At 38.0% G+C, this 19,186-nt stretch overlaps 1 protein-coding gene across 10 annotated transcripts in view; it reads left to right on the top strand.

The window, feature by feature from the left end:
- Positions 1 to 496: 496 nt before the first annotated feature.
- The window catches only part of LOC135200021 (unconventional myosin-IXa-like), a 137,221-nt gene continuing 118,531 nt past the window's right edge, over positions 497 to 19,186 (top strand). For 6 of the 10 annotated variants that reach the window (XM_064228247.1, XM_064228244.1, XM_064228246.1 and 3 more), the window contains exons 1-3: positions 497 to 654; positions 4,180 to 4,287; positions 5,359 to 5,487. In XM_064228247.1, coding sequence (XP_064084317.1) covers positions 5,384 to 5,487 — 104 coding nt within the window. In that variant the 5' untranslated portion in view covers positions 497 to 654; positions 4,180 to 4,287; positions 5,359 to 5,383. Of the gene's footprint in view, positions 655 to 4,179; positions 4,288 to 5,358; positions 5,488 to 13,896; positions 14,053 to 19,186 lie in introns of those variants that run through there. The other 4 variants (XM_064228243.1, XM_064228241.1, XM_064228238.1 and 1 more) reach the window with 4 other exon arrangements.

Here is a 19,186-nt window from a genome sequence, read left to right as displayed (position 1 = left end):
ACACACACACACACACACACACACATATATATATATATTATATATCTATATATAGATATATATATATATATATATATATATATATATATATATAGATAATATATATATGTGTGTGTGTGTGTGTGTGTGTGTGTGTGTGTGTGTGTGTGCGTGCGTGTGTGTGTACACGAGAGAGAGAGAGAGAGAGAGAGAGAGAGAGAGAGAGAGAGAATATTAATATGTGAAGAAACTTGCTAACTAGTAGTAACAAAATGCAGTGTTAATAACTTCCAAAATGGCAGGCAAATTCTCTCAGTGGTGCGTCCGATTTCCCGTGTGAAAAATTGGAGCCATAAATACAACTCTTAGGCGTTTCCACAGAATCCATTTGCCAATTTTCTTCGATAAAAAGAAATTGGAATTCTCCGAAAACTTGGCCCGAGAACCCCCTGGCATTAGCCGAAGGGTGGCGGCCAGAATTTCCGTTCAAAAACGGCGGGTATCGGCGACGGGCGCAGTTCTCCCCTCCGCCACCAGGAGGATATTTACAGGCGCCATATTGATTTTTATTATAATGTTTGGATAGGTGTGGTTGGGAATGGAGCTTGTCGAGAGGAAGTTGAGAAAATGGAATGACAATTAAAGTCAAAACGTCCTATCCACCCCTTCTGTATGGTGAGTGGAGCGTCGAGGAGTGTCGGGAAAGGCCCCGGAGGACCTTCCCGAGGGCGGAGAGCGCCTCCTTCCGCCTCAAATAAGGTTTAATTGACCATCTTGCAGGTATATTTTGTCTCTCCTCCCCTCGCAGGGGAGCGAGAGAGAGAGAAAGAGGGGAAGCCTCTGGTTATGTTTTGTGATCTCGGACGACTTCGAAAACCGTGACGTGCGAAGTGGAAGCTGCGGTACGCCTTCGTCCTATAGGCCTACGCCCGCAGGCTCGAACCCCTTGGGTTTGGGTGGAGTGGTTAACCTATGACCTTAGCAAAGCCGAGCTGTTTATGAATTGAAAGTCTCCCAGTTATTTTTTTTAATGTGGCCTTAGTTGAAGTTGACCCAAGCGGAAGTGTGTTGGTTTTTATTGTGGTGGGGAACTCGGAGTTGGGTAGGCCTACTTGGTCCCGGTGGGTACTAGGTACCTAGGACTAGTAGGGAGTTTTGATATTGCAGTAGGCCTAAGTTAGTATATACCCAGCTACGTATGCTGTACACTAAAGCCCGTAAGCTCAACCTGTTTGATAATATAGGCCTTAAATACTTATATAGTTAATTTCGGTACTTTTTATGCGTTGGGTGTGTTTCTAGTCCTATGTGACCTGGCTTGAAATGACCTACCCATTGGTTGTTCAGGTGCTCGTAGGCCTATTTGTTCATCATAAGCTAGAATCTAGCTCGGTCATAGTCTGTTATTTTGATTGTTATAAATACCATAGGCCTATAATTTTCCTGTCAGCTCCCTTTTATTTCATAGGTACAAGATGAACTCTAGTTTTTTTTTTTTTTATACTACCTACTACTAATTTTCCAAAGATTTTGCCAATATGAAAAAACTAGTGTAGGCCTATGTAGCCCAATGCAGGCTCTTTTGGGAATTATTAAAGACTAGTTGTAATTCAGGAATGTCTTTTGATACCTGCAACAAATTATGGATTGTGGTACAGCGGGCACTGATGTTTAGCCTCCATAGGGTGGAATTGGGTACTGTCAGGGCAGGGCGCCCTAGATTAAGTTGGAATGCGGTAATTTAGTCTAGCATATTTGTTATCAATATTGATTGAATACACAAGGAAAGGCAATTTGATGTTTGTATTGGCAAAGAATTTGTTCCAGTATTCAGTTTTGGAATTGGTGTAGATGATTGGTTTTGGGATTTAGTAGATATCCCCATCGTTCAGGTCACGGAATCCTTAGACAGGTTAGGGTATTGTGTGTTGGTGTCATGTTGCATTTATGGAAGCCATTACTGATTCAGGTCTGACTACTTTAAGTAGTTTCGAGATTAATATTTTTAGTCCAGAGATTACAGTGCTAGCAATTTAAAAATGTGTCAAGATTTATAAACTAAATTTCTAACAAAGATAATTTTGATATGACATGTAGAAATACCATGACATAGCTATCTTGTCCATGTGTTGTTTTTGTCTCAGATGAGCAGTGTAGTGATTTGGGGAGGCTTAAATTTGTTTCAAGTCAGAAGGCTAAGAAGTCCATTACATAAAGCTTTTATTATGGTAGAATATGTTTTATTATATATATGTTACAGTATCAAATGTGTTATTGTTAAGGCTTAGTAGCTGGTAAGGTTTAGTTACCACTGTTGGTATATTGTATATTCTAAATCTTTAAAACCATGAATAGCATCCAGATGTTTTACATATGTAATGTATAGCATTTAGAATGTCACACATGAAAATGTACCTAATGTCAAATCTGACATTACGTCTGTGTATGCTATGTTCGTATATAGTAGTTTTGTTAGATGATTTTTATTTCAATATTGTTTCAATTTTTGCTAAATTTATTTCATTGATGGTGGGAGTTAGTTTTTTTTACTGTGGTTATATATTTGTCAAATAGTTAAAATTTTTGTGATAATCTTGTTTAAGTGATTAGACAAAAATTGACGGTTTAAAGAAGTTAGTATTATCTTTGTATACCATTATAGGTTGTTATGAGATTTGGTTGGTCATTTGAGTGAAAATTATCATCTGACAGTTTGCACCATTAACTTCTCTTTGTAAATAATTCATCATCATATCCTTGTTATTGATTAGTGTTGGTGAGGGCACATGAACATCAGTATTTAGACTGCTTTAAGGAATTTGGCTCCAGTATATTCATTCACATTTAAACAGGTCTGAATATTTCATATGTAGAGACAGATTAGGTAAATCATAGACATTCCATTCTAAATTAATTTATTTTTGCTTTTAGAAAGTGCTCTTAAAGTATAAAACGCCTAAAAGCGCACCCAGTCAGATACCTATACCGTTCCATTTTTATCACTGCACCAGTAATAATTGTGGGTACAGTTATTTTTTACACATCAAATTTAAAAGTAATTTTATTTAATGATCTGGTGTATGTGAACAATTTTACATTTATTTTAGATGCAGGTCCTCCCTTCAAATAAAGAAGTATCTTATGGTTAGTTTCAATCACTGTGGTACTTTTTTTTATATCCTGCAGTTTTGGATTAAATTAAGGGTGATTTGGAGTGTAAATATAGATAGGTGTTCTTTTGTCTTACTCTTTTTATACCTTCAGATTTGTTTCAAACATTATTTGGTCTTTTCACATTCTGATTCACTTTGTTTTTAATCAGTTGATGCCTTGAAATTGTGATTTATTGTAAAAATATATGTATATGAACATACTACAATTTATTATATGGGATAGATGTCCGAATTATGTGGAAATCTCAATTCATGCAGGAAATAAGAACTTACAAAGTAGACAGTGGTGTATACAACGACACTGAGACACTTGTATCACCCTGAGACACATTGCTAAAGAACATCCCCTGATGGCTTGTCTCAGTCATGCACTGTCATATAATGTTTATTTGGTGGTGATATCATCCTGATCTGTTTATGTATGTGAACCATACCAAAATATCTATATTTTTCATACCTATTTAGAAAAAATCTGGAAATAAGGAGTCATTATTAGAGTTGACTATTTTGCAGCCACATCCTTAGTAAACTAAGATAAAAATGTTTGTCTGTATTGTGCCTGTGGAGTTTCGGCTGAAAAGATTTAGTTGCAAAAGAATGTCTTTGGTTTTGCTACAGTATTTCTTATGTTGCTGTTGTGACTTATCAGAACATTTCTTGTAGATGTCACAAATAGTTTTTATTTTATTTTTTCCTGTTATCAATAGGAATGCTTGTGGAGTTAGAGATATCAGGTATGGTAATTGAGACCATATCAGAAGTATGAAGTTTTGGGCTCTGAAAGGACAGAGGATTGTTCATTATAATACTGTATTTGAGATTATGTCTGTTCAAAACTGGTGTCTAACATCTCGGTTATTGACACCGCTGTATTTGAAAAAGGCACTATTCTGTTTCCCTTACAATTTTAGAATATCACCACTATATTACAAGAATAAAGTACAAAATTGGTGTAGTTTTTGACTGTGTAGGTAACAGCTTTGCAGAAGTGAGAATAGCTATATCATTTAAATATATTGCTTTTCAGATGCTTTGGCGTGAACAAATCCGTGAAGGGGGAGCCAGTATGACGTAAGACATTCATGAAGAAGCCACCAGACTGAGAGCGTGAGGAGGGCCCAGCCTCGGGAGTTTTGTAAGTTACTATCTACTCTCTTTAGTGTAAATTTTCTCTGAAATGAGTATGTTTCTTAATCGTGGTTATGGCTTTACAATTGGTAATTAATTACATCCGTAAGGATTATTGTCCCTTTGGTGTGTACCTAAATTTGTCATACAGCAGCTCATACACTGACTGCTTTTGGGTACAGTAGTGTGTTTTGTGTTCGCTGTAAATTTATTTTTCATGGTATAAAGCTGGTTGTGGTGTCATTTTGAAGATGAACACCTTTAATTTATGCACTAGTTGTATTATGCAAAAAAAAAATAGAGAACACTGAAAAGTCACAAAGAATATAAGTTACTGGATGTTATCACACTCTAAGTGTTAAGTAACATTTTAGATACAGTACAGGCAGTCCCCAGTTATTGGCGGGGTTCCGTTCCTCAGGGGTGCGTCGATAAGTGAAAACTGCCATTAACCGAATCTTGGCAATTTATGGGCGCTTATGGCACCAATAACCGGTTATCGGCGCCTTAAGCACCCTTATGGCGCCATAATGCTCCATAAGCCTTATGGCGCCGATAGCCAGAACTCGACCTGTTATGGCTCCATAAATCGCTGATTTTATGGCGCTAGACAAGCTCATAAAACTGGATCGCCGATAACCAGGGACTGCCTGTATAAGAATTTGCAATGTAGGTGATTTATTTATCCATTCAAAATTGGGATTGTTTCTAATTACTAGGAAATAGACTAGTTTGAGAAGGGGAAAATATTATTTTTGGATAAACTAAAAGATTTGCGTTTGACATATTGTTTGATTGTTTTTAATGAAAAATATATTGGGATATGTATATAGATGGTGTTATTTTGTGCCTGAATTTAAGATATTTTTTATGTTGTCTGTTGTCAAAATTTGATACTTAGGGGTTTATGATATGTAATATTAATCCGTAAGTTGTGATGATTGATGCTTTTATTTTCATGTTCTATTTAACATCTCAAATGAATATTCCTCAACAGTTCTTATTCAGTGAACTGTCAAAAATCCTGATTTTATCAATAAACATACGATTAAAACTTTTGATTTGGGTCCCTTTCAAGGTGTTGTGGGTGGTAGAGGCGGGATATGAGCACGTGGACTGAGAGAATGCAACGACGAGCCGCCACCCTAGGCAATGTGGTCACCTCTTGTGGCCATCCCAATGTACCCTACCCACGCAGGCTCGAGAAGTGAGTACATCATTAGTTTCCAGATTATTGTATGCTGTTTTGATATTTTTCTAAACATTGGAATCACAGTTTTTAAACTGTAGATTCCTTAGGGTAACTGAAGCCCTGTTCATTGTGATGAACTGTGTGACATGACATGTTTTGTTTGATGACCCAACATGACATACTATATACAGGTATAAGGTACATTTAGTTGGTTGTTTGTGGTTGTAATTGCTTGTTACATTCAGTAAAACCAGAAGAGAATAGTATATGGTAATATTCTGACATTTGCTGGTGTTGGAATGGTCACTTCAGGTATTGCTTGTAGATTTTTTCAGTTCCTATAGTGTTTGGCCTATTAAGTAAGGAATTTCAGTCTCAGTTATTACTTCTGAACTAATCCTACTTCATTTGAAGTCTTGAAGGAACGAGTTGATAGCTTGATTTATATAGTTATCACTATAATGTGTAAGTTGTATTGGAACTTCCTCCAAGAATGGCAGTTTGACTGAAGCAGAATGTGTAAGTGTTCAATCAGTAATTCTGAGCGTGTTGGAATGGCATACAAATAATCACCGCACTTCTTTGGAAATGATTGAAATTTAAATTTCCATATATAATTTTATTCTGGGGTACCTATGTATTGTATCTGCTGTAGGTGTATTTGTGTTTTGGGGAAAACTGAAATAGCACAGTTTTTCAATTATCTGAACATTATTGCTAATGTGGTTTTAGGTATAAAGTGATACTGTTAAATGTTGAAAAGTTAGATTGCTGTAATATCTTTCAATAAACAATGTCATCTGCAACAGCTCATTACTATTGAATGTAGGGACAGTCTTAATTTTTCTTTGAATTGCTGCACTAGATAATAAGCCCAGTGATATCAGTCATGGCCATCTGACAGATTTTTATATTTATGTACTGCAGTCTGATGTTTCTTATTTACCAAGAAGAGAATACGTTTACATGCCAATGCATACACTTCTGTACATGAGCTTTCATCTGCTATCAGATGCAGTGATACATCCATTTAGAAATTATACTTTTTCACCAAGCTAATTTTTCCCTATTTGGTATTCAACACCATAACATTGCAACCCCTGATTTTGTTTTGTGATTTAATCACTTTCCATGCCATAATGTGGGATTCTCATTTTTTATTTGGTAATCCATGAATGAATGGTTTTTTCTGTACTTTTGCTATGATCTTACATATTGTTATGCACATCCCAGGATACTGTACTAGTATGTGCATAGGTTTGTTTTATGGTTGCATGTTTTGGATTGATGACTTAATAGACTTGACTAGGCAAAGGGAATTCCTTGATTTTAATGGAAAACTTTGCTTGACTTCATACTGTCTTTAGGTAATTTTCTCTGGATTTTGTTGCTTTTAAATGTTTAGAACTATTAACCAGGGTAACCCTTTTGACTGTACATATCTCCTGGATATAGGAGGCACAGTTTGAGTGAGGATTGTTTGAAAAGAGGAAAGCAGTTTTGAGATGAGCCATTAATGCTGCGGTTTGCATTTGAGACAGAATTAGTAATTTTTTATCAGTTTGTGTTAGATTGATTTGGTAGTTCAGAACTAACAAGCCACAAGTCAGTTTTCATTTTGCAAATTAAATGACGCTATTTCTCTCAAGATGGGACCAGTCTCATGCTGAACACCAATTATCTTTTTCTCTGATGTGTAGCATAGGTAGAGGATCCTGGTGGGAAGGTAACTGAACTAAGCTTTTAGGATTAGGGTACGAGGAAGATGTTTAAAACTGTTTTGAGAGACATTCCTAGGTTGTTGGATTTGAAAAATTTTGTGCCATGAATTGTAAAGTCACCTAATGGGCTGAATCTTCAGTGTTTAGCTTTGGTGTTGGAAGATGGGTCATAATCTGCCGCCAACTTTGTCTCGGTACTATTCTAGCAGCTAGGACCTGACAGTTCTTAATATTTCTTATAGCAAAAAATTGTCTTATCAGGTGCTGCATTTTTATTTGACCTCATTTTTGTCCTTTAATGAAATATAAGACATTAAGAATTCCGGTTGTCAGTGTTTTTATTGAGGTGTTAGATTGAGTTATCAGTTGGGTAGCTTTTCGTACGTATGTTTAGTTTTGGGCTTACACCTCTGCAGGATTCCTCGTTGGAGCAAAGGTTACTAATTCCTGTATAGATAGCAGAGTTACTCTTGTGATGATAAGAACAGGTATGGAGTGTAGTCATTTGACCTTTCAACCCAACAACCTAATTTATATTTGCAGGACAGCAGAGGGAAAACCAAGGAATATAAACTTGCCAGTGCCTGTAATTCTTAACTGTATTACAGTTTAGGGCTTATGTAAAGTAATGATATACGTACCACGTATTAAATACTGAAATCTAAAATTTAGGACTTTCCTTAAGAGAACAGATAGGTCTGAATAAATTGAAAAATTAGTGGTGCTTTTTCTTTTTTGCTTCAGTTAATTTTGAAGGAAATTTTTCCGTGCATTGCTAAACAGTAGTACTAATTGTGTTTTACAATTTCAAGGGTATATGTTTTGCTTTGATTTTATATTAGGGGACATTTCATTTGATAAGAACAAGATGATTGCTTGATCAAGTGTTGCTTCTTTTAGAGAGGTGAAAAATTAACATGTTTCAATGACTCTGCAGTAGCAATGTTATTAACACTATCATAACCAAGTCAGAATGCTTTTACATCTGCTCGTATAATCTTTCAGTTTCTGCTGGTTAAAGTAATACATTTTTATACTGTATCTTGTAGAATGACCAAAAGTAGTACTAATAGAATTTTGGGCAAAAGTGTTCTAGGTAATAATAGCCAAGGATATTTTGTCAAAGGGAGAGATGTTGGCAGAATTCTGCAATTGTTGAAAATGGTGAGGTTTTTAGGCGATTGAAATGTTTAGAAGTGATGAAGGGATATGATATTAGAGACACAGCAGTCATCTGTTTGTTGCTAATTTGAATGATGTACTATTAGGAACAGGAAATATTCATTGATGTAATAATTATCATAGTTATAACAAAGAGCAAATTAGTCTGTTGACCTCAACAAGGCTTGGACAATCTAGAATTTCGTAGCCGCAATTTGATAGGATTTCGTCTCTTCCAACTGACTGTACTATGCTCCAGTTTTCACCTCTTGCTGAAAGACAAACGTCCAGGTTACTCCGTAATGTTATCAGTCAAAATATTGAACACAAGTACAGTATAATGCCAAGTTTGATTTCCAGTGGGAAAGTGCCTGATTATTTCTTTATTCCATCCATTGCCTCTTAAAGTCTCCATTTTGGTTACATTTGTGAGCTCCAGAGATTAGGGATGGCTCATCCTTTTCATCATTGCTGAACATTATTCATTAATTAGCCTATGCAGTAGGTTGAATATCAAAGTCAGTTTTTAGATATTTGGATACTGTTTGACACAGTTTCATTTCACTTAATGTCCAAGTGTACTGAAATGGATGAAAATTGGAGCATTGATTTTGCCAAGAATACTCAATCTGTCATAGTATTTGTACAGGTAAACTGATATCCTTTTATCAAATGTTGTCTTGTTATGACTTTGTCACTGCTTATTTTTACAGTATTTGATGATAATTAGGTATTTTATATTTTTCTTTGATTTGTTGTACTTGCAGTGCTTAGAAAAATATAATATTGTAGGCAACTAGACAACATAAAGTTTTGTCACTGTTTAACATTAATCACACAAGATTAAGACCGTATTTTGTAGATAGTCTAGATGCCAGGAGCATTATTGGGTCACATAATTTCATTGCATTGGTGGATTTCTGTCTGCTAATATTGGTCATTATGAATAAAGAATCATGGGGATATACTCAATCAATGTGGGACATCTTCCAAAAACTATTCCAGTACGGAGAATGTTAAGGAGTGCCATGATATCACCGTGAGATTCTTCCTAACAGGGTTATGGTGTGTGTATGTGTGTATATTAGAGATGTTATCAAGATCAAGAAAGGGTTTCATTTCTCTAATGGTCTCATTTCCATTGACCATTTGTATTTTTACTTTTTTCGTTCTACTAATTCATTTCTTTTCTCTTCCCTCATCTTCTCGTATTTTCTATTATTTTACATATGGCGTTTGGTTTGTGATGAGCCTTGCTCAACAATGTAATGACTGTATTGAATTGTCTCTTATGAATATATTAACTTTTTTAATAATTATATCGTCACCTCCTTAGCTTTGTGTACTTCTATCAGTATGTTTTTTCTTGGCTGATTGATGGTGACCAATGTAAACAGCATTCTGAAACTTTGGGCTTTGTCTTAATTATTTCTGTATGGGGTTGGGTTTTAATTCCCTTGATTAAGAGTGCTCTCCAGTACAAACCCTTGTTTAAGAGTGCTCTCCAGTACAAATTTTTAGCCCTGTATTAACAAATTCAGAGCAATGGAGTTTTTCCCTCCACAATCAGTCTGTTTATCAGTGTGTCCGATGCCTATATCTGTGTTTGTTATTGTGGTGATTATATATTCAGTGATTGTGGTGATTATATATTCAGTGACTGACAATGAATGAGTTAAATAATGATTGCTCTTTTGTATAAAGTAATGGAAATGATTTTAAAAATTGTAGCATACAATGTTTAATATACCTTGAGGATGTATGGTCAATTTTTATTGAGAACATTAGAATGACAACGAGAGGACGGTGGGTAAAGAGGGTTGGGGATTTAGAACAGGGTCTTCTGATAAAGACTTTAGCAAGATGACTAAGATGAAAAGGAAAATACGCAGACCTAGGAAGTAGTGATAGACTTATTTTAATCAGAATGTGGCAAGATTTCAGTAACCAGAATGTGGCAAGATTTCAGGATTTTGTGTTGAAGGTTGTATTAAATGTTTAGCATTTTTTATGATGAAAACAAAGCATGGTGAAAAGGCTGGCCTTGGGAGTTCATATGTCTCCAGTGCTTTTTAACATAGTATATACGTGGATGGAATGCTGAGAACAGAAAAAGGACAGATGTAGTTACAAGGTTATGGTGTAACAAGACATAAATGGACTGTGTGAAAGGGCTGATATTTGCTGATGGTAGTGTTGTTTGGTGATAACATAGATTAAACACTGAAATTTGTGAAGGAGTTTGAAATTCTTTGTAAGAGGAAAAAATAATAATAATAATAAAAAAAGATTAAGAAAAGGGTAAGTTATGAGATTGGATGGAGGCCAGGAAGATTGCTAGGTAGTGGGAAGGGTTTACAGTTGAAAGAGGAGAGGGATTAGTTTTTAAAGTCTGTGTAATTTGAAAGTTTTGGGAGAAGAGGAGGAAAGTTAAACTTCGGAAGGTGTAAGTAGATGAAGTAAAAGGATTTTTGAGTGAAATGGACTTGCGTCCAGGAAACACAGGTACCTACGTAAGTGCAAGATAAAGGGGAGGGTCCATCCAGAGTTTACTGTATAGACATATGCTTGGGCTGATGTGGAAGATATAGGATTTGTCCTTGTCTCGGTAATGACAGCATAAATGTTGCACATTGCAGGTTTCAGAAATGATTTTAAGTACTACCTTCTAGGGAAAATGGCTTTCCCCTTTATGTTAACTTTGTAGCCTCAGTCACTTTTTCATTGTTTGCATGTTGGTCACAATAGGTAACTCGTGAGCAGTTATGACACAACGCCATTTGAGCTGCATAATCATTAAATTTAATTTAAAAATCAGTATCTTTACTCTGCCTTTTGGCATCTTTCTTTCCTTCATAAGAATTGTTTAGTATGGCTGTGACCTTGCGCACTTTTCTCAAGGTAAAAAATGACCTATCAAGGGACAGTGCATTGAGCACTTTATGGCACACAATGCATAAGATGAGAGCTTAGAACCAGGAACTGAGATTCTTCTCACGGTTGCTGTATACGATCTTTTAAAAAATTTCCATAATTTTTTTTTTAAATTTTCAAGAGAGAAATTCTGCCATTAATGTAATCATATCTTTAACATTCATGCGAACTCAACTCTGTTGCCAATAAATGTTAGCTCGTAAGGAATACGAATATTTTAGAAAATTAAAATTGGCAACTGTGTTGTTGCTGTGTATTGAATGAACTGGTAAGCTTTTATTTTGTAAGCAAGAGGAGTTCACATTAAAATGACAGTACAGTGAATACGTAAACCAGCCACATCTGTTTGTTATTGTTGCCGATTGTTATGCACAGCATTGCTTTATTCCCATTTTAAGTTGTAATGTGTCCAGTTAACTCTGCTCTGTCATGTTATGTAATTGAGATTTTTCAACTCCAATACAGTATAACGTTATGGGATCTTGAACATATAGTCAGATATAAGGCAGAGTTATGTCAAGCATTCTATTTGTATATTATACTTATAGTATATAGTTGTATGGGTGAAACAGTGTAACAGTTTTATTTGTAGATTCTTTGGTCATGTTGAAAGACTGAGTGATGATAGGTTGGGGAAAGTGTATAATTCATATATATATAGAGGGAAGGAGAGGAAGATATATAGTGTTGGAGTTTGGAGTGAAAGAGGAATTAGAAAGAAAGAGCTCTGTATTTAAGAAACAAGTGTGTGTGTGATTGCAGGATTAAGGTGATTGGTGTTATCAGTAAATAAATATAATAATGAGCAATAAGAATAACAGTTTGAAAGGTGGATCTAACTTGGAGAATGAACTGTAAGAGGAAATCTCAAAAGGCATACAAGGAAGAGGCTCATCAATGTCTCGTTTTAGGATGTTAGCCTTGTGTGAGTTGTAATTCAGAAATAAAGAGAGCATTTGTATGCCAGATGCATTGAAGAAGCGTGCATGGGGGAGAAACTGAAATGGACTTATTGGATTTATTCAAAGGGTATAGTACAAGATGAGAGAGGGTCAGTTATTCTTGATGAAGGAATAAAGAAAAAGCAGGGTGGACCATGCATTACATACTCAAGACAAAGCCATCGGCTCAGGAATAGGCGATGAGAAGCAAAAGAAGCTTTGATAGTGGTTTTGTGAATAGATGGAAGCATTTGCCCGGGAACAGAACTTTATTGAAGATGGTTGAATGAATGATGAAGCTTCATCATCTGATTCTATTATTTTTTCCTATGGTTTAAAGACTGTAATGTATTTTATGACTAGAGAGAGAGAGAGAGAGAGAGAGAGAGAGAGAGAGAGAGAGAGAGAGAGAGAGAGTGATATTTGTGCTTACATTGTAGAAACCCGATGCTGAATATCACTGGTTCCATGCAACGTAAAAATACCTTACAAACAAACAAACAAACATTGTAGAAACGTTTGTGGGCATAACTATCCCATCTGTTGTAGTTATGGCTTGTAAACACCCGTAAGTTGGAGCATTATTTCCTTAAAATATGTCGCCACCAATTGTATGTTCCACTCAGCACATACAGTTTTATAAATGAGGCATAAGCTTTGGAAAACAAATGAAGGCGTTTGAAAGAGAACGTGGTGAGTGATAAGACTCCTGTAATGTGTGTGTGTTAGAGAGTGCTGAAATTTATTCTATTTAGAATGGTAGTCGGTTGCAAACTTGCCTGGGTTGATTCACATCATATCCAGTAAACGAAGCGATTGTGTAGACACGATCGGCTGCCGGATCTGTTATGACAGTGACGCGTGATATTTTTAATTTTATCTACAATAAATAATGCAGCTTTTGATTGTGGTGGTTCTGTACTTCCAATCCGTTTGAAGTCTCCAGCCATTATGCTTTTATAGTCGCTAACAGGAATACAAAGTAGAGGCCGTAGTCAACATCAAAACATCACACAAGGCCTCCCTCCCTCTCTCTCTCTCTCCCGCACTCCGCTATCCTGCATGTGTGCGTGTGTGCGTTCACTTTGCTTCTAATGATAGACGAGCATGTAGGCTTGGTAATGGTTTGGTCTCTTGTTCAGAATAAGAATATAATTGTATAGTTCTTTCTCTTTCATATGGAAAGAAGTTTTAGCCTCTTGTACATGAGCTCTGCTTTTGCAGTAATGTCAGTACTGAAGTAACTACATTAACGCCACTTCGGTTTAACAGTAGACAGTATGAAGGCGTGAATGAAGCGCATCAAATGCAGTCCTATCCCCCTCCCCAAAAGACCTTGATGCAAGTACAGTACGTAAGCAAACTCGACTCCGACCGCGCGAGATTTATAATACAAGATTTCGAATATTAGTGAACTCAGCCCCTTTATTTCGAACAATAACGTGGAGCCCGGTTGTGTCATGATTGCGCGCTTGAGAAAGAGAGCGAGAGTGCACCTGAGGCTACTTGGGCCCTCGACAAGTTCCTAAGTAAGACGAGAACCGAAAAAGAATGTGCTGTGAGGCAACCTGGAAGAAAGAAAGAAAGAAGGAACAAGAAAAAAAGTGGAAGTTTTGTTTGTTGTCACCGGTCCGTGAACATACATGCACAAGACACTGTGTCTTTTGGGAGCTAAGGAGTCACAGTGTGAGTAAGGAACGTGGCAAGTCCCACTCCCCTAGACTCTCTGAAGAACTGAACTGAAGACTCAGTTCAGTTTACGTCTGTCTGTTGTCGGGGTAGGCCGTTGTAGTGGATGGCTGCGCGCTGTTGAGGGAGGTCTGGTACAGCCATATACGACATCTCGACCCATTTCTTTTTTTATCGTTATTTTACGATGTCATTTCTGCTGTACACACGACCTTATTTATTTTAGGTGTTAAGTGATCATGTGCTAGTTAGAACCATGTTTGTGAATGTGCTCTGCATAACGATTGTGACGGGAAACTAAAAAGATAAGTAGGAAGTAGAGTGAATGTGAGTCTAGCTCAGTGGCCAAACTTTCTTCGTGAAGTTCCCAAAGTTAACTCGTGTTTCCTTCGGTCGACCTTTACCAGTGTTGCAACGTGTGCTGATTATTGCCCCCCCAAGTGCATGACCGACTTGTACACAGCACAGCAGAAGCTGTAGAATTGACTCTGGAGTTTACAAAAACTTGTTGCCACGGGTGATCACTGTAGTGTTCATCTCCTCTTGTCGATACGATACAGGATGTTTATGAAGATTTGTTTTTCCCGTCGTTTCGTGAATCCCAAACCCACACTGTTTCCATTTGTGTGGTGGAATTTAATAAAAATTACCACTTATTTTGAATGTTTAACATTGATTTGTATTTGTCAGCTTAAAAAAATGTTTGGAATGTTATTGCCTTATGCTGGCGACTCGGCGATAACCTAGGCCTAATCATATGTGGTGTTTTGTGTAATTTGTGGGATATGTTATGAAGACTTGATCATTTGTATTGTAACACAGTCACGTTTTCCCATTCTTTTTCTCATTATCACGGGAGTACTGACGTCTTATAGCGGTCGACTAATTGTCGTAACGTATAAAAACGTGTTTTTGTACATGGGACTAATATTAGGTGCACCTTTTGTATGGACTAGAATTTCACTTTTATATAATGAAGTGGTGGGTTTGAATCCCAAGAGGATTAATTCCCTCCGACTTACTGTACAGAGAGAGAGAGAGAGAGAGAGAATTAATTTGTTCTTTTTGTATATTTAAGACTGGTTCGTGACACGGTTGAAATGGAGACATGGAATGCTGTGAATAATTAAGTTTGGTCTTTTCATTTAATTGAATGTCATTATGGCCAATCTTTCAATTTACTGCTGTGGTCAACAAAGATACTGAATTTTGTGTGTGTGTGTGAGAGAGAGAGAGAGAGAGAGAGAGAGAGAGAGAGAGAGCTATAAGCACTTCACATGCAGGCTCAGTAAGCAAGTGAAGAGAGTTGCATGACAGTACTGTACGAGGGGGTGTTTATGCTTCTGGAACCGTGCTATATAGCTATGAATGAACACGTTCGAAATTCTGTTGTAAAAGTTCCACCGGCTGCTATATAAACAAGCTCTTGAAGGCCTGTCAGTGCAACTTGTAAGGAATTTGAGTTGCTCCATTCGGAGGGACCGCATTTTTTGGGTGGGGTGGGCGGGATAGGTCACTAATAATTATTGAGGATACCTTTCATAGCTTGGCCTATCCCTTTCTATAACAGAATCCTTGCCTAGCCTGGGCCTCTCCTCCTTAGGACACTCACCACCAAATTGTACACTCCACCTCTTCCCCCTACCCCCTAAACACCAAACCCAAGCTACGATAATTCTTTATTTAAAGTTCACGCACTTTGCAGGGAATAACTACAATTGAGTCATTTTCCGCCCCATTAATTCGTAATCTTTTCCAGCCTCAAAATGTCGATGTATTTTCTGAATTCTCTGCGTGCCTCTGTTCTCCCCTACTTACATTCCTGCCTCCTGAAAAGGGTAGATCGCCCATCCCGTCCGCCTCTTGAAAATCTCAGGAGAATTGTTCTGCCCTGTACTTTCTCTTCTTTCTTGAATCACATCCAAGAAGGTCATTCGGGATGTTTACAATGCCCGCTTTGGTAGGTCGGAAGACCTAGCGTCTGTAGTTTTGATTAAAATCACAGAGCTGGGTGCGAAAAAAAATGTGTACTCTCTCTCTCTCTCTCTCTCTCTCTCTCTCTCTCTCTCTCTCTCTCTCTCTCTCTCATTATGCTTGTAATCTCAAGGAGTTACTTTCCTGTTTACAATTAACACCGAAGAAGCTCACACTTGGGTGTTGAAATCGTACTAAGTCCATCAAAGAGAAAGTCGCTGCTGCATAGCTGTGGTCTACACGCCCTCTCTTGATATATGGTTCGGATTCCACGTTAATGAGTGAAGAACGCCCCGAGGAGAGCTTGAACGGACCATTTGCCCCACTCTGGTGTCAGTGACCTATGACTTGTGAGACTTGTGTGTGTGTGTGCGTGACAATAAGTTGGTCACGCCAATGACTGCGGATTTCTTGTACAGTACCAGTCTCGCACGTCTTTGGAGTCCCTTTAGCTTGTTTTGTATTTCAAGAGTCATGTTGTCAAACATTGTTTCGTTAGTGTAGTGGCTTGCTTTTGGAGTTTGGGAAATATAAGTGTCAAGGATTATTTTCAATTTTGAGACCAGTTCATACTCTGGTTGATGCTGTTGCAACTTCAGATTGCTGTGCTGTTGAAGATTTGCTTGTGAACTTCATTTGTTTTTATCAATTTTCTCTCTTAAGGCCGCCATGCTAGCCACTCAAGTAGCAGGAAGGTAATAATGAAGATTTGGGAGAAAACAATAACGATTCTGATTAGGTATGGGAGGTCATAATAATGATGATGTTGATAAAATAATGATCTGTTAAAGATCAGTATTTCTGAACTAAATTATGTTCTGTATTTGCTGTACTCTAGTTTGAATTTAACACGAACTTCATATAGACTTTTTTTTATGTATTCACTCTTAGTGTATTGTTTTTACGAATCGTCAACATCTGCGTTTAATGTTATTCTCTCATTTTTAAACACCACTGTTTTGAAATTTCAGCATCATTTAAGATGTATGCCTCTGTCAGCGGGATTATTGCTCAGCTCATCTCCTATAGTACGTAGTACTTCCTCTGTCGGCTGATTATTCATTCTATAACCGCGGCCGCTGACCTTAAATGTACGTGTTGATAATGAAAAGGCCGTGCACTGCATTAAGAGCATTGGATAATCCATAAAAATGTTAGACGCATGAAATACAGATATATTACTGTATTGTTTTATCCGCATCGATTCGATTAACCGACGTGACCCACCCTTGCCTCCCCCGGGGGAAATTCGTTATCTACACTTCCGTGTAACCGGTTCCACTCCACCCCCCCCCCTCCCCCTCCCCATCCCCCTGTCACGTTTAAATTTTGTTTTTCTTATTCTAATTGGGTTGAAAGGCAGAGGTCGATCTGTCTTTCCCATTATTCCAGATATTGTTGCTTTTGATGTTTTCGAATCTTCGCTTCATCATTGTCCGGCAATCGGTTCACATGCAGCGCGCACGCGCGTCGTCGATTCTTTTTGATGATCTGTCGGCTTATTGTTTTGACGTCACTTCTAAAAATGAGACACTGGACGTTCATGTCTGAGTCTGGTAACCCCCCCCCCCCCCACATCATTCTCCCCAGTACCCCATGTATCCTATGCCTTTCCCCCATCTCTTAAGTATACTAGGCCTCCCCCTCCCCCCGATCCTCATTCCCCAGCCTGTCTTCGGGGAGAAAGGAATCGCTTCAGTGTCATCTCTCTTTAAGGTCTCGGCGAACTGGTTGTATTCTGGATCTCTTGATGGTGGGAGAGCCCTGTGATATGAGGTACAAATTCCTCCTGGCTGTGGTTCCGGCTTGGGCAACGTATGGTATCGATTGTCCGTTGCTGGTGGTGGTGGTAGTGGTGGTGAGCCCCGCGTGGTAGTACTTTGCTCCGAATCGCCAGCTGCATACTCAGCGTTTTTTTTTTTTTTCCTTGGTTTTTAGACTTTTTGCCGAGAGAATATGGACGACTATATTTTTCCGTGTTAAGTCATTTGCGTGTTTGTATTTGGGGTTTTAGGGTAAGTGTTTTATAGTTTAAAACGCGAAACTTAAGTCGCTGATCGTTTAGTGTTTGGCTTTGCCTATCAAAGGCCTCCGTTCACGGTTACGTAATTTATAGAAATTTCCATTGACACGCCTCCACCTTCGTTTGGTCGCTGCTCGATCATCCATAGCATGAAAGTTGGTTGTAACGCATACGTACATGCTTTTAGTATGACGTCACGGGATGGGTAACAAATGACGTCACCGGTTGATAAAGTATATTATGATTATATAGGCCCCAGTCTATGGAACAGGTAAGGGTCTCGTTTATACATTTTTTTGACAGTTACCTGAGCAAGGGGAGGAACGAGCATTCTGCCTACGTGCTGGAAAACTGACAGGTCTTGTATGTACGTACGTATATACGTTCGTCATTTTGACCCATACGTTCCACTGGCGTCTCACCCACCGTGAGAGTCCGTGACCGTGCTATTGTGCGTGTTCGTGTGTGACCTCTCTCTCTCTCTCTCTCTCTCTCTCTCTCTCTCTCTCTCTCTCTCTCTCTCTCTCTCTCTCCTTCCTTGGCCCGGCCGGGAAAGGCTCGGTATGGGCGTGTTTCCTTGGAAATCCAGTATGTGTCTGTTGATACAAACATTCAGCTATGAACGTGGTTATTAGCCGTTTGATGTGGGTCGCAGCTTGGGGTGATAGACAGGAAAGACTACGAGAGTAAAATCTGACCAATGATCAAGACTTCTGTAAAATAATTATTATACGCATCAATAATGGGAGGGTCTCTATAAGGTAACCCTCACCCCAACCGTGGGAGCCATATATATTATATAGATATATATATTATATATAATATATTATATATATATATATATCTATATATATATATTATATATATGCAGTAATATTTTAAGTGTCCAGCGCCTCTCTCACTCTCTCTCTCGTATTGCAAAAATCCCCGATCCCTCGCCAGCAGATCTTCATAACTGGTGTGTGTATGTGTGTTCTCATACCCTCCCCTACATCGCCCCCTGCAGTAGTGATCAACATGACGCGCAAGAGCGCGCGCTCTTTTAGGAACCACCACCGAGTGGAAGTTTCTTTCTTGCGTCTCCAGATACTGGGAATTTGCCGTATGAGAAAGGGCTGGGCTTCCTTGGAAGCACATGTGTTGTGTGAGTGAAGAAAGAGCAAACACGAAATGATGTTTATTTTTGTTGTGTATTCTTTGCGACATCAGTTTACCCAAACAAAGGGAGAAATGTTGCTGTTGTGAGCTTCCATTTGAAGGCCTGATTTATT

This window comes from Macrobrachium nipponense, chromosome 26 (genome assembly GCF_015104395.2).
Source record: "Macrobrachium nipponense isolate FS-2020 chromosome 26, ASM1510439v2, whole genome shotgun sequence".
Taxonomy (NCBI): Eukaryota; Metazoa; Arthropoda; class Malacostraca; order Decapoda; family Palaemonidae; genus Macrobrachium; species Macrobrachium nipponense.
The sequence above is the reverse complement of the archived record's forward strand: the minus strand, read 5'-3'. Positions and strand labels throughout refer to the sequence as shown.